Source organism: Bombina bombina, chromosome 7 (genome assembly GCF_027579735.1).
Source record: "Bombina bombina isolate aBomBom1 chromosome 7, aBomBom1.pri, whole genome shotgun sequence".
Taxonomy (NCBI): Eukaryota; Metazoa; Chordata; class Amphibia; order Anura; family Bombinatoridae; genus Bombina; species Bombina bombina.
This window is the reverse complement of record NC_069505.1, coordinates 259,812,490-259,829,270: the sequence shown is the minus strand read 5'-3', so window position 1 is coordinate 259,829,270 and position 16,781 is coordinate 259,812,490. Positions and strand designations below refer to the sequence as shown.

General features: G+C 41.2%; 1 protein-coding gene across 1 annotated transcript in view; it reads right to left on the bottom strand.

The window, feature by feature from the left end:
• COL7A1 (collagen type VII alpha 1 chain) overlaps positions 1-16,781 on the bottom strand; it is a 398,512-nt gene that overhangs the window by 231,639 nt on the left and 150,092 nt on the right. The window contains exons 16-17 of the mRNA XM_053689357.1: positions 7,863-8,009; positions 811-936 (exon numbers count right to left, since the gene is read on the bottom strand). Of these exons, the coding sequence (XP_053545332.1) occupies positions 811-936; positions 7,863-8,009 (273 nt within the window). The remainder of the gene's footprint in view (positions 1-810; positions 937-7,862; positions 8,010-16,781) is intronic.

Below are 16,781 nucleotides of genomic sequence, written 5' to 3'. Positions count from 1 at the left end.
GAAGTAGAAAGACACTGGGAGAGTTTTCTTGGATAACCTGTAGTAAAATGTGTAATGCTTTATCCTAAGAACTTGTAGGATTATATAAGTTATGTGTTTGTTTTTCTGTTCTAAAGCATGTGACTTTGTATGTGTGCGGTTATTATTTTGCTTGTTTGTTTAACCCTTGAACTGCTGACTGAAAGTAAAGACTGAAATTATTCTGTTTGTGCTCTTCATTTCCTGACAAGGTCCACTCCATTACAGTGACACATCTGGTTATATGAGAGATGACTTTGTCGAACTTTATTTACATTGTGGCACAAACATATGCTTCCACAATTACCAAATACATATTTACCACAAAGTGTTGCTGATATATGAAAATTGTATTTTCCCATAAAATGGGGAAGCAATTAATTTTTATATAGTGAAGGGCTGTTTTTGGCTACCTTTTAGGAATTTGTGTTTAATAATACTTTATAGCACTTAAAACATTTACAAATCCCAGATGTGGAACAGAAGTGCATTCATCTTACACTGTGTATAACTGCAGACCATGCAGTCCGACTTTACAGACAAAAGAACGCATATCCATAGAGTAGATTCTATATCAATATTTTCTTTCTACATAATTTTGAATTATTGCCTATGGGGCTAGTTATTGATAATGCAATTTGTGTTTTAAGCTGGAATAGTATATAGCCAATGTTTAAAAGTTTTGGTTGGTCCACACAAATACATCATAAACCACCACCAACCTCTTAACCATGCTGGGGACACGTGGTGACATAAGACAGAGATTTATTTCCCCAATCCCACTGTACCTACCCTCAGAGTTCTGGATGATGAGTCTATACTGTGTGGCACCTGTTACTCCAGTCCATGTCAGCCGGATCCGTCCTAACCCCACATCTACCACACGCACGTTGGTCACTGAACCAATCCCTAGAGGTTCTAAAATCAAAGGAGAATTAGTCACAAACCTGTGGTTATTTCTGACCTGTCTCTGACTGGTCACATTATGATAAATTAGAAAACAAAAACAAAATTTATGTTTACCTGATAAATTTCTTTCTTTTGCGATGTACCGAGTCCACGGATTCATCCTAACTTGTGGGATATTGTCTTTCCTGACAGGAAGTAGCAAAGAGAGCACCACAGCAGAGCTGTCTGTATAGCTCCCCCCTTAACTCCACCCCCAGTCATTCGACCGAAGGCCAAGGAAGAAAAGGAGAAACTATAAGGTGCAGAGGTGACTGAAGTTTACATAAAAAATACCATCTGTCTTGAATAGACAGGGCGGGCCGTGGACTCGGTACATCGCAAAAAAAAGAAATTTATCAGGTAAGCATAAAGTTTGTTTTCTTTTGCATGATGTACCGAGTCCACGGATTCATCCTAACTTGTGGGATACCAATACCAAAGCTTTAGGACACGGATGAAGGGAGGGACAAGACAGGAACCTAAACGGAAGGCACCACTGCTTGCAAAATCTTTCTCCCAAAAATAGCCTCCGAAGAAGCAAAAGTATCAAATTTATAAAATTTTGAAAAGGTATGAAGTGACGACCAAGTCGCAGCCTTACAAATCTGTTCAACAGAAGCATCATTTTTAAAAGCCCATGTGGAAGCTACCGCTCTAGTAGAATGAGCTGTAATCCTTTCAGGAGGCTGCTGTCCAGCAGTCTCATAAGCCAAACAGATGATGCTTTTCAGCCAAAAGGAAAGAGAAGTCACCGTAGCCTTTTGACCCCTACGCTTTCCAGAATAGACAACAAACAAAGAAGATGTTTGACGAAAATCTTTGGTTGCCTGCAAATAAAATTTCAAAGCACGAACCACATCCAAGTTGTGCAACAGACGTTCCTTCTTACAAGAAGGATTAGGACACAGAGAAGGAACAACAATTTCTTGATTGATATTCCTGTTAGTAACAACCTTAGGTAGGAACCCAGGCTTGGTACGCTGGAACACAAGATAAGGAGAGTCAAATTGTAATGCAGATAGTTCAGAAACTCTTCGAGCTGAAGAGATAGAGACTAGGAACAAAACTTTCCAAGATAAAAGCTTAATATCTATGGAATGCATGGGTTCAAACGGAACCCCCTGAAGAACTCTAAGAACTAAATTTAGACTCCATGGCGGAGCAATATGTTTAAACACAGGCTTAATTCTAACTAAAGCCTGACAAAAAGCATGAACGTCTGGAACATCTGCCAGACGCTTGTGCAACAAAATAGACAGAGCAGATATCTGTCCCTTTAGGGAACTAGCTGATAATCCTTTCTCCAATCCCTCTTGGAGAAAAGACAAAATATTAGGAATCCTGATTTTACTCCAGGAGAGGCCTTTGGATTCGCACCAAAAAAGATATTTCCATCATATCTTATGATAAATTCTCCTGGTAACATGCTTTCGAGCCTGAATCAAGGTATTTATGACCGACTCAGAGAAACCCCACTTTGATAGAATCAAGCGTTCAATCTCCAAGCAGTCAGTTGCAGAGAAATTAGATTTGGATGCTTGAATGGACCTTGAATCAGAAGGTCCTGTCTCAATGGCAGAGACCATGGTGGAAGGGATGACATGTCCACCAGGTCTGCATACCAAGTCCTGCGTGGCCACGCAGGCGCTATCAAAATCACTGATGCTCTCTCCTGTTTGATTCTGGCAGAGGGAGGGAAAGGTGGAAACACATAAGCCAGGTTGAATGACCAGGGTACTGCTAGAGCATCTATCAGTACAGCCTGAGGATCCCTTGACCTGGAGCCGTAACGAGGAAGTTTAGCGTTCTGACGAGACGCCACCAGATCCAACTCTGGTGTGCCCCATAGCCGAACCAGCTGAGCAAACACCTCCGGATGGAGTTCCCACTCCCCCGGATGAAAATTCTGACGACTTAGAAAATCTACCTCCCAGTTCTTTACACCTGGGATATAGATCGCTGACAGATGGCAAGAGTGAGCCTCTGCCCATTGGATTATCCTTGAGACCTCTATCATCGCTAAGGAACTCTTTGTTCCACCCTGATGATTGATATAAGCCACAGTCGTGATGTTGTCCGACTGAAACCTGATGAATGCCTGGAGAGCATTGAATATCGCTCTTAATTCCAGAATATCGGTAGGAGAGCCTCCTCCCGAGTCCACAAACCCTGAGCTTTCAGGGAATTCCAGACTGCACCCCAGCCCAGAAGGCTGTCGTCTGTCATCACTATAACCCATTCTGGCCTGCGGAAACACATTCCCTGGGACAGATGATGCTGTGACAACCACCAAAGAAGAGAGTCTCTGGTCTCTTGATCCAGATTTATCTGAGGAGATAAATGCACATAATCCCCATTCCACTGATTAAGCATGCATAGTTGCAGTGGTCTGAGATGCAAGCAAGCAAACGGAACTATGTTCATTGCCTCTACCATTAGTCCGATTACCTCCATACACTGAGCCACTGACGGTCGAGGAATGGAATGAAGAGCTCGGCAGGTGGACAAAATCTTTGATTTCATGACCTCCGTCAGAAATATTTTCATGTCCACCGAGTCTATCAGAGTCCCTAGAAATGAAACTCTTGTGAGGGGGGAAAGAGAACTCTTTTTTACGTTCATTTTCCACCCGTGAGACCTTAGAAAGGCCAACACTAAGTCCATGTGAGATTTGGCTAGTTGGAAGGACGACGCTTGAATTAGAATGTTGTCTAGATAAGGCGCCACTGCTATGCCCCGTGGCCTTAGAACCGCCAGAAGGGACCCTAGCACCTTCATGAAGATTTGTGGTGCCGTGGCCAACCCGAAAGGAAGAGCCACAAACTGATAATGCTTGTCCAGAAAGGCGAACCTGAGGAACTGGTGATGATCTTTGTGGATAGGAATGTGCAGATACGCATCCTTTAAGTCCACGGTGGTCATATATTGACCCTCCTGGATCAATGGTAAGATAGTCCGAATGGTCTCCATCTTGAAAGATGGAACTCTTAGGAATTGGTTTAGGATCTTGAGATCCAGAATTGGTCTGAAGGTTCTCTCCTTTTTGGGAACTATAAACAGATTGGAGTAGAACCCCTGCCCCTGTTCTGCTTTTGGAACTGGGTAGATCACTCCCATGGTAAAAAGGTCTTCTACACAGCGTAAGAACGCCTCTCTTTTTGTCTGGTTTACAGACAATTGAGAAAGATGGAACCTCCCCCTTGGAGGGGAATCCTTGAAATCTAGAAGGTATCCCTGGGTTACAATTTCTACTGCCCAGGAATCCTGAACGTCTCTTGCCCAGGCCTGAGAAAAGAGAGAGAGTCTGCCCCCTACTAGATCCGGTCCCGGATCGGGGGCTACCCCTTCATGCTGACTTAGTGGCAGCAGCAGGCTTTTTGGCCTGTTTACCCTTGTTCCAAGCCTGGAATAGGGTCTTACCTTTGAAAGGGATGGACAAAAGCTTAGATTTAGATGACACATCAGCTGACCAAGACTTAAGCCATAACGCTCTACGCGCTAAAATGGCAAAACCTGAATTCTTAGCCGCTAATTTAGCAAGATGAATAAAAGAATTAGCCAACTTAAGAGCCTTAATTCTGTCCAAAATATCATCTAGTGGGGTCTCCATCTGAAGAGCCTCTTCTAGAGCCTCAAACCAAAAGGCAGCTGCAGTGGTTACAGGAACAATGCATGCTATAGGTTGAAGAAGAAAACCTTGATGAACAAAAATCTTCTTTAGGAGACCCTCTAATTTTTTATCCATAGGATAGTTGTATGCTTAGCCAGGGTAGAAATAGCTCCCTCCACCTTAGGGACTGTCTGCCACGAGTCCTTTATGGTGTCAGAAATGGGAAACATTTTCTTAAAAACAGGAGGGGGAGAGAACGGAATACCTGGTTTATCCCACTCCTTAGTAACAATGTCTGAAATCCTCTTAGGGACCGGAAACACATCAGTGTAAACAGGAACCTCTAAATATTTGTCCATTTTACACAATTTCTCTGGAACTACAATAGGGTCACAATCATCCAGAGTAGCTAAAACCTCCCTGAGCAATAAGCGGATGTGCTCTAGCTTAAATTTAAATGCCGTCATATCTGAATCTGTCTGAGAGAACATCTTTCCTGAATCAGAAATCTCTCCCTCAGACAGCAAATCCTTCATCCCTACTTCAGAACATTGTGAGGGAATATCGGATACGGCTACTAAAGCGTCAGAAGGCTCAGCATTTGTTCTTAACCCAGAGCTACTGCGCTTCCCTTGCAACCCAGGCAACTTAGATAAAACCTCTGTGAGGGTAGTATTCATAACTGAAGCCATATCTTGCAAGGTGAAAGAATTAGACGCACTAGAAGTACTTGGCGTCGCTTGTGCGGGCGTTACTGGTTGTGACACTTGGGGAGAACTAGATGGCAAAACCTGATTTCCTTCTGTCTGAGAATCATCTAATGCCAAACATTTATAAGTCAAAATATGCTGTTTGCAATGTATAGACATATCAGTACAAGTGGGACACATTCTAAGAGGGGGTTCCACAATGGCTTCTAAACAAATTGAACAATGAGTTTCCTCAGTGTCAGACATGTTTAACAGACTAGCAATAAAGCAAGCAAGCTTGGAAAACACTTTATTTAATGAAAAAAAACACAATTTGCAAAAACGGTACTGTGCCTTTAAGAGAAAAAAAGGCATACACAAACTGCAAAACAGGTTAAAATTGCTTAAATTTTTCTGAAATTTTAACAGTGTACCCACTAAGCTTTAGAAGGATTGCACCACAAGTTAATAAGCAATAAACCCCCAAATGAAAAAAACGGATTGAAAAATGTCTAAAACCGGTTAAACACTCCTACAAGCACCTTGCCACAGCTCTGCTGTGGCCCTACCTGCCCTTAGGAAGCGATAATATGGGGTTTAAAGCTTCAATTAGTCCCTCAGAAGACTCTCAGGACCTCAGGAGAAGTTGCTTGCTGCTTGTAAATGTAGGCCCCGCCCACCTCACTCGATGTTGCTGGGGCCTACACAAAACTAACAAACCCTGCCTGAAAGCCATGTGGGTTATAAACAACCCCAAAGAACCCTCAAGCAAATGTCCCATAAAACAGAAAACGTTACTCCCAGACACAAAAACGTTTGTCCCAAATTCACATAACAAACTGAGTGCCCACAAAAAATTAACCCTTTATGCAAGCTAGTAAAAACCTCTGATAACACTAGGATTACTGCTTACCCTTCCCCTAATGGGGACACTGTCAGCCTTTCTGAGTTAACAGTCTCTGCAGAAAATATGACTGAACATACCTCATTGCTGTATAGCAAGAAACCGTTCCTCACACTGAAGTTTTCCTGTACTCCTCAGCTCATGTGGGAACAGCAGTGGACCTTAGTTACAAATGCTAAGATCATCATCCTCCAGGCAGAAATCTTCATCTATGTCCTGCCTGAGAGTAAATAGTACAACACCGGTACCATTTAAAAATAACAAACACTTGATTGAAGATAAAATAAAACTAACAGTTTAACACACCTTCTCTTTACTCTTCCTGCTTTCGAGCCAGCAAAGAGAATGACTGAGGGTGGAGTTAAGGGGGGAGCTATATAGACAGCTCTGCTGTGGTGCTCTCTTTGCTACTTCCTGTCAGGAAGGACAATATCCCACAAGTTAGGATGAATCCGTGGACTCTGTACATCATGCAAAAGAAAAATCTGGAACACGTTTTACATAATTCCCTGCACGTATAAAAATTCACCACTTGACCCCTGTGCAGATGTTCACACTGTGTTATAGATAAAAAATAATAAATATATATTGCTGTTAACTACAATAGTACTGTGCATCTACGGCAAACAAGAAACTGGTTGAGAGTTACCGGGGTAGCCACAGGTGAGGCGCTAAACCGGATACACAGCTACACAATATGGTACCGGTATTAAAATGACTGACTACCCAGGTCACTATTGAGTGCAGAGGGAGCCGGTAATATGTAAACACATCCTGGTTACAATGTAACAACTGGATTGTGATATGGGGAAGATCTGTGATGTTTTAAAGTGGTTTTTCAATTCAAAGCCAATTTAATTTATCAAAAGGTGTTTTTTTTATGTCTTTTTCTACGGAGGTATTAATACTTTGCACAGGGAAAACATCTGATAATTTGTATAGAAACCCTTCCCCTGCGTATTGCAAACAGCTAGAAAACACTTTTAATGGTGTATGCATTGTTAAATACATTATTGCAAACACATGCATGCTCCTGAGCATTGTGGAAATGTCAGGGGTGTATTTTGGCGTAGACCAACTAGACCTATGTCTAGGGCAGTAGGAATTAGCGGTACCAAATATTGAGTGGTAGTTGTAATACAGTCCAAATATTTTATTTATTCATTTTATTACAAATAGTGGCTGCAAGACACCCCCCCATGTGTCCCTATTCTACATTAGTGCTAATATTAGGTTAGATTTTTTTGGGGGGGGGGATGGATACTAATGGGTAGGAGATGCCCCAGTTCAAAGAAAAGCACAACTAAATGCAACACTGGGATATGCATATATCATATTCAATTATACTACATAGTATATACATATACACACTTAGGTGACGTCATTTATTTTGCTGCAATAATCAATAGACACCTTAATCATTGTATGTTAACAATAATTTAGAGCAGGGGTATCAGTAAATCACACCTTGCCCACACACTGCAGCAATGAGAGAGAGCGCAAAGGTTATCTCCATATCTATATCTATTTCCAATCAAACATTATATAAATCGTAATTCTAGTATTTGATTTGAATTTTTATAATCAGTTGTTTCTATAAAACCATTTCTCTACATTAACAATAATATTAATGGCACTAGTTTCAATATGTCCTTTAACACAAACTTAATGTGAAGGTTATTTGAAGATTTACCGATTTGGACTCTGAAAGGCGTTACTGGCCCTTCTTTTCTGCCAACCAAAGCTGATGCCAGCAAAATATATGTCACTTCGTCCTGCAAGTCGTCAAACTCAATCGAGTTTTGGCTTCCTGGTACACGTCTTGTTGTCTCAGAAGATCCTGTCATTGCAAGAGAGATTTTCATTGGTTGTCATATTGTTTTCAGCAGACATATGACCACAGAGTGGAAAGCTCGATACATTTGTATTTTCCTACAGTACGTGACCATATGAATTACACCATGTGCAGAATTTCATGCTTATTCAATCAGACATGTAATTAAAGGGACAGTCAAGTCAATTGACTTTGATCACCAATTTTGCTTTTTTCTCTTGGTATTCTTAGTTGAAAGCTAAACCTAGTAGGTTCAAATGCTAATTTCTTAGACCTTGAAGGCCGCCTCTAATCTTAATGCATTTTGACAGTTTTTCACCACTAGAGGGCGTTAGTTCATGTGTTTCATATAGATAACATTAAGCTCATGCACGTAAATTTACAGAGGCGTGAGCACAGATTGGCTAAAATGTAAGTCTGTCAAAAGAACTGAAATAAGGGGGCAGTCTGCTGATGCTTAGATACATTATTAATATAACTGTGTTGGTTATGCAAAACTGGGGAGTGGGTAATTAAGGGATTATCTATCTTTTAAAACAACAACAATTCTGGTGTTTACTGTCTCTGTAAGGCTCTTAGCTTTAGTTTTATGGAAACATACTGCTTTCTAATAAAAAAACTCAGTGATACTTTTAGCACTAGTGACCCTGCAAGTCTATGGTTTAGATTGCAATGGGAGAGCAAAAATATTAGCTTTAATGAGCACTAACATAGCTCAAGTTAAATCAATAGTGCTCTTATTTGTGCGCTCACTTTGCAAGTAAAATGTTAGTGCTCTAGTGAAAGCATCAGGTGCTCTACGATCTGGAGGTCAGACTTCTATCAGCGTTGTGGCACACTACAAAACTCAGGTGCCAACCCGAAGGTGCACTATAGATACTGCAGAAATAGTGTTTTTCTTCTCTCAGTATATAATGTTACTGTATATGTCAAGGAAAATGTGACGTACAAGAAAACATATGGGTTATTCATGTGTTAAGCGGGTGCTTGTATTTCATACAGATTTGACTCATTGCTTGATTCAGAATATGGCTATATAGCTCTGTTAACAGAGAGTAAATATTTGTCAATTAACCCCTTTATGCCCGAGGCAAGTGTTTAACATCAGAACGAATTTCCGATTTAAACACTTGATTGAAAAACAAAATAACCTGATTCGTCGATACGATCACTTGAATTCAAGGCCGAGATCAGATCACTGGGTACTGCATACGATGCTTGGCACACCCCCTCCCCCCGCACAGAAACAAATGTACGTGGCTGTTACATATCCATAACAATGTATCATTTTGTATTCATATGGGAAAGTATTAAAGGGTTATACATTTTTTCAATCATCCATATAAATAAAGCATAGCATGTCAAAGCTTAATATATAATATATTGAGTTAACCTACTTTCGGCTAGATTACGAGTCTTGCGTTAGCCTTAAAAAGCAGTGTTGAGAGGTCCCAACGCTGCTTTTTAACGCCCGCTGGTATTACGAGTCTGGCAGGTACAGGTGTACCGCTCACTTTTCTTCCGCATCTCAAGCTTACCGCAAATCCCCTTATGTAAATTGCGTATCCTATCTTTTTAATGGGAATTGCCTAACACCGGTATTACGAGTCTTGTAAGAAGTGAGCGGTAGACCCTCTCCTGTCAAGACTCCTACCGCATTTAAAAGTCAGTAGTTAAGAGTTTTATGGGCTAACGCTGTAACATAAAACTCTTAACTAAACTGCTACAAAGTACACTATCACCCATAAACTACCTATTAACCCCTAAACCGAGCCCCCCCCCCACATCGCAAACACTTAAATAAAGTTTTTAACCCCTAATCTGCCGACCGGACATCGCTGTCACTATAATAAATATATTAACCCCTAAACCGCTGCATTCCTGCGTCGCAAACACTAGTTACATTTTATTAACCCCTAATCTGCCGTCCCTAACATCGCCGACACCTATCTACATTTATTAACCCCTAATCTGCCGCCCCCAACGTCAACGCTACTATATTAAATTTATTAACCCCTAAACCTAAGTCTAACCCTAAGTCTAACTTAAATATAATTTAAATAAAACGAAATAAAATTACTACAATTAAATAAATTATTCCTATTTAAAACTAAATACTTACCTGTAAAATAAACCTTAAGATAGCTACAATATAACTAATAGTTACATTGTATCTATCTTAAGGTTTATATTTATTTAACAGGCAACTTTGTATTTATTTTAACTAGGTAGAATAGTTATTAAATAGTTATTAACTATTTAATAACTACCTAGTTAAAATAAGTACAAATTTACCTGTAAAATAAATTTACACCTAACACTACACTATAATTAAATTAATTTACTAAATTACCTATAATTAAATACAATTAAATTAAATAAACTAAAGTACAAAAAAAACCCAACTGAATTACAGAAAATAAAAAAATAATTACAATTTTTTTAAACTAATTACACCTAATCTAATCCCCCTAATAAAATAAAAAGCCCCTCAAAATAAGAAAATTCCCTACCCTATACTAAATTACAAATAGCCCTTAAAAGGGCTTTTTGCGGGGCATTGCCCCAAAGTAATCAGCTCTTTTACCTGTAAAAAAAAATACAATACCCCCCCACATTAAAACCCACCACCCACACACCCAACCCTACTCTAAAACCCACGCAATCCCCCCTTAAAAAAACCTAACACTACCCCCTTGAAGATCACCCTACCTTGAAACGTCTTCACCGAGCCGGGCACAAGTGGACCTCCAGAGGGGCAGAAGTCTTCATCCGATCCTGGCAGAAGAGGTCCTCCAAGCGGCAGAAGTCTTCATCCAGACGGCATCTTCTATCTTCATCCATCCGGAGCGGAGCGGGTCCATCTTCAATCCAGCCGACGCGGAGCATCCTCTTCAAACGAAGTTCAAGCGAAGAATGAAGGTTCCTTTAAATTACGTCATCCAAGATGGCGTCCCTTGAATTCCGATTGGCTGATAGGATTCTATCAGCCAATCAGAATTAAGGAAGGAAAAATCCTATTGGCTGATCCAATCAGCCAATAGGATTGAGGTCAAATTCTATTGGCTGATTGGAACAGCCAATAGAATGCAACCTCAATCCTATTGGCTGATCGTATGAAGACTTCTGCCCCTCTGGAGGTCCACTTGTGCCCGGCTGGGTGAAGACGTCTCAAGGTAGGGTGATCTTCAAGGGGGTAGTGTTAGGTTTTATTAAGGGGGTATTGGGTGGGTTTTAGAGTAGGGTTGGGTGTGTGGGTGGCGGGTTTTAATGTGGGGGTGGTATTGTATTTTTTTTTACAGGTAAAAGAGCTGATTACTTTGGGGCAATGCCCCGCAAAAAGCCCTTTTAAGGGCTATTTGTAATTTAGTATAGGGTAGGGATTTTTTTATTATTTTGGGGGGCTTTTTTATTTTATTAGAGGGATTAGATTAGGTGTAATTAGTTTAAAAAAAATTTAATTATTTTTTATTTTCTGTAATTTAGTGTTTTTTTTTCCGTACTTTAGTTTATTTAATTGTAGTTAATTTAATTTAATTGTAGTTAATTGTAGTTAGTTTATGTAATTAATTTAATGATAGTGTAGTGTTAGGAGTAATTGTAATTTAGGTTAGGATTTATTTTACAGGTAAATTTGTACTTATTTTAACTAGGTAGCTATTAAATAGTTAATAACTATTTAGTAACTATTCTACCTAGTTAAAATAAATACAAAGTTGCCTGTAAAATAAATATAAATCCTAAGCTAGCTACAATGTAACTATAAGTTATATTGTAGCTAGCTTAGAGTTTATTTTATAGGTAAGTATTTAGTTTTAAATAGGAATAATTTATTTAATTGTAGTTATTTTATTTAGATTTATTTAAATTATATTTTAATTAGGGGGGTTAGGGTTAGACTTAGGTTTAGGGGTTAATATGTTTATTATAGTGGCGGCGACGTTGGCGGCGGCAGATTAGGGGTTAATAAGTGTAGGTAGGTTCCCGCGATGTTGGGGGGCAGATTAGGGGTTAATAAATATAATGTAGGGTTCGGCGATGTTGGGGGCAGCAGATTAGGGGTTCATAGGGATAATGTAGGTGGCGGCGGTGTCCGGAGCGGCAGAGTAGGGGTTAATAATTATAATGTAGGTGGCAACGATTAGGGGTTAATAAGTGTAAGATTAGGGGTGTTTAGACTCGGGGTTCATGTTAGGGTGTTAGGTGTAGACATAAAATTCCTTTCCCCATAGGAATCAATGGGGCTGCGTTAGGAGCTGAACGCTGCTTTTTTGCAGGTGTTAGGTTTTTCTTCAGCCCCATTGTTTCCTATGGGGAAATTGTGCACGAGCACGTTTAGCCAGCTTACCTCTACCGTAAGCAACGCTGGTATTGAGGTGAGATGTGGAGCTAAATTTGCTCTACACTCACCTTTTTGCGGCTAACGCCAGGTTTAAAAAAACCTGTAATACCAGCGTTGTCTTAAGGTATTGTTAAAAAAAAAAGGCTCGTTAGCAACATACCCCTGTAAACGCAAAACTCATAATCTCGGGTGTTTGGTTTTAAAACAAAGCTTCTAAATCTATTAAAAACATAATTTTTATTCTTCCAAACTGTTCAGCAACGACCGCCTATAAAATTAGGCTGTACATGGGGAAGCTTCTTCATCACGCTACATCCAATAGCGCTGCAGTAGGCATACTCTAATTTTAATATTCATGAATATATTTATTTGTTGAAAATAACACACGCACTACATAGCGCATGCGCACCTAAGCAAAAAAACAGAATTTATGCTTACCTGATAAATTACTTTCTCCAACGGTGTGTCCGGTCCACGGCGTCATCCTTACTTGTGGGAATATCTCTTCCCCAACAGGAAATGGCAAAGAGTCCCAGCAAAGCTGGCCATATAGTCCCTCCTAGGCTCCGCCCACCCCAGTCATTCGACCGACGGACAGGAGGAAAAAAATAGGAGAAACCATAGGGTGTCGTGGTGACTGTAGTTAGAGAAAATAATTCATCAGACCTGATTAAAAAACCAGGGTGGGCCGTGGACCGGACACACCGTTGGAGAAAGTAATTTATCAGGTAAGCATAAATTCTGTTTTCTCCAACATTGGTGTGTCCGGTCCACGGCGTCATCCTTACTTGTGGGAACCAATACCAAAGCTTTAAGACACGGATGAAGGGAGGGAGCAAATCAGGTTACCTAAACGGAAGGCACCACGGCTTGCAAAACCTTTCTCCCAAAAATAGCCTCCGAAGAAGCAAAAGTATAAAATTTGTAAAATTTGGCAAAAGTGTGCAGTGAAGACCAAGTCGCTGCCTTACATATCTGATCAACAGAAGCCTCGTTCTTGAAGGCCCATGTGGAAGCTACAGCCCTAGTGGAGTGAGCTGTGATTCTTTCAGGAGGTTGCCGTCCGGCAGTCTCATAAGCCAATCGGATGATGCTTTTAAGCCAAAAGGAAAGAGAGGTAGAAGTTGCTTTTTGACCTCTCCTTTTACCAGAATAGACGACAAACAGAGAAGAAGTTTGTCTGAACTCTTTTGTATATCTTCTAAGTAGAACTTTAGAGCACGGACTACATCTAAATTGTGTAGCAAACATTCCTTCTTTGAAACTGGATTCGGACACAAAGAAGGTACAACTATCTCCTGATTAATATTTTTGTTGGAAACAACCTTTGGTAGAAAACCAGGCTTAGTACGCAAAACAACCTTATCTGAATGGAACACCAGATAGGGTGGAGTACACTGTAGAGCAGATAACTCAGAAACTCTTCTAGCAGAAGAAATAGCAACCAAAAACAAAACTTTCCAAGATAACAACTTAATATCTATGGAATGTAAAGGTTCAAACGGAACCCCTTGAAGAACTGAAATAACTAGATTTAAACTCCAGGGAGGAGTCAAAGGTCTGTAAACAGGCTTGATCCTAACCAAAGCCTGAACAAATGCTTGAACATCTGGCACAACTGCCAGACGTTTGTGTAGTAGGACAGATAAAGCAGAAATCTGTCCCTTTAGAGAACTCGCAGATAATCCTTTATCCAAACCTTCTTGTAGAAAGGAAAGAATCCTAGGAATCTTTATCTTATTCCATGGGAATCCCTTGGATTCACACCAGTAGATATATCTTTTCCATGTTTTATGGTAAATCTTTCTAGCTACCGGTTTTCTGGCTTGGACCAGAGTATCTATCACGGAATCTGAAAACCCACGCTTTGATAGAATCAAGCGTTCAATCTCCAAGCCGTCAGCTGGAGGGAGACCAGATTTGGATGTTCGAATGGACCCTGAACAAGAAGGTCCTGTCTCAAAGGTAGCTTCCATGGTGGAACCGATGACATATTCACCAGGTCTGCATACCAAGTCCTGCGTGGCCACGCAGGAGCTATCAAGATCACCGAGGCCCTCTCCTGTTTGATCCTGGCTACCAGCCTGGGGATGAGAGGAAACGGTGGAAACACATACGCTAGGTTGAAGGTCCAAGGCGCTACTAGTGCATCCACTAGAGTCGCCTTGGGATCCCTGGATCTGGACCCGTAGCAAGGAACCTTGAAGTTCTGACAAGACGCCATCAGATCCACATCTGGAATGCCCCATAGTTGCGTCAACTGGGCAAAGATCTCCGGGTGGAGTTCCCACTCCCCCGGATGGAATGTCTGACGACTCAAATAATCCGCTTCCCAGTTTTTCCACACCTGGAATGTGGATCGCAGATAGGTGGCAGGAGTGATTCTCCGCCCATTGTATGATTTTGGTCACTTCTTTCATCGCCAGGGAACTCCTTGTTCCCCCCTGATGATTGAGATACGCAACAGTCGTCATGTTGTCTGATTGGAATCTTATGAATCTGGCCTTTGCTAGCTGAGGCCAAGCCCTGAGAGCATTGAATATCGCTCTTAGTTCCAGAATGTTTATCGGGAGAAGAGACTCTTCCCGAGACCACAGTCCCTGAGCTTTCAGGGATTCCCAGACCGTGCCCCAGCCCACTAGGCTGGCGTCGGTCGTGACGATGACCCACTCTGGACTGCGGAAGCTCATTCCCTGGGATAGGTGATCCTGGGTTAGCCACCAACAGAGTGAGTCTCTGGTCTTCTGATCTACTTGAATCACTGGAGACAAGTCTGTATAGTCCCCATTCCACTGTTTCAGCATGCACAGTTGTAATGGTCTTAGATGAATTTGCGCAAAAGGAACTATGTCCATTGCTGCAACCATCAATCCTACTACTTCCAAGCACTGAGCTATGGAAGGACGAGGAATAGAATGAAGAACTTGACAAGCGTTTAGAAGTTTTGACTTTCTGACTTCTGTCAAGAAAATCCTAATTTCTAAGGAATCTATTATTGTTCCCAAGAAGGGAACCCTTGTCGACGGAGACAGGGAACTTTTTTTCTATGTTCACCTTCCATCCGTGAGATCTGAGAAAGGCCAGAACGATGTTTGAGTGAGCCTTTGCCTTTGAAAGAGACGACGCTTGTACTAGAATGTCGTCCAAGTACGGTATTTTCTATGCCCCTTGGTCTTAGAACCGCTAGAAGGGATCCGAGTACCTTTGTGAAAATCCTTGGAGCAGTGGCTAACCCGAATGGGAGGGCCACAAACTGGTAATGTTTGTCCAGAAAGGCGAACCTTAGGAACTGATGATGTTCTTTGTGGATAGGGATATGTAGATACGCATCCTTTAGATCCACGGTAGTCATAAATTGACCTTCCTGAATTGTGGGTAGAATCGTTCGAATGGTTTCCATCTTGAACGATGGTACTCTGAGAAATTTGTTTAGGATCTTTAAATCCAGGATTGGTCTGAAAGTTCCCTCTTTTTTTGGAAACTACAAACAGATTTGAGTAAAATCCCATTCCTTGTTCCGCCGTTGGAACTGGGTGTATCACTCCCATCTTTAACAGGTCTTCTACACAATGTAAGAATGCCTGTCTCTTTATTTGGTTTGAGGATAAGTGAGACATGTGGAACCTTCCCCTTGGGGGTAGTTCCTTGAATTCCAGAAGATAACCCTGAGAAACTATTTCTAGCGTCCAGGGATCCTGAACATCTCTTACCCAAGCCTGAGCAAAGAGAGAGAGTCTGCCCCCTACTAGATCCGGTCCCGGATCAGGGGCTACTCCTTCATGCTGTTTTGTTAGCAGCAGCAGGCTTCTTGGCCTGCTTACCCTTGTTCCAGCCTTGCATCGGTTTCCAGGCTGGTTTGGTCTGTGAGGTATTACCCTCTTGCTTAGAGGATGCAGAATTAGAGCACGGTCCGTTCCTGAAATTACGAAAGGAACGAAAATTAGACTTATTCTTGGCTTTGAAAGGCCTATCTTGTGGGAGGGCGTGGCCCTTTCCCCCAGTGATGTCTGAGATAATCTCTTTCAATTCTGGACCAAAGAGAGTTTTACCCTTGAAGGGGATATTAAGCAATTTTGTCTTGGATGATACATCCGCTGACCAAGACTTTAGCCAAAGCGCTCTACGCGCCACAATTGCAAACCCTGAATTTTTCGCCGCTAATCTAGCTATTTGCAAAGCGGCATCTAAAATAAAAGAGTTAGCCAACTTAAGTGCGTGAACTCTGTCCATAACCTCCTCATATGGAGTCTCTCTACTGAGCGACTTTTCTAGTTCCTCGAACCAGAACCACGCTGCTGTAGTGACAGGAACAATGCACGAAATGGGTTGAAGAAGGTAACCTTGCTGTACAAAAATCTTTTTAAGCAAACCCTCCAATTTTGTATCCATATTATCTTTGAAAGCACAATTATCCTCGATAGGAATAGTAGTGCGCT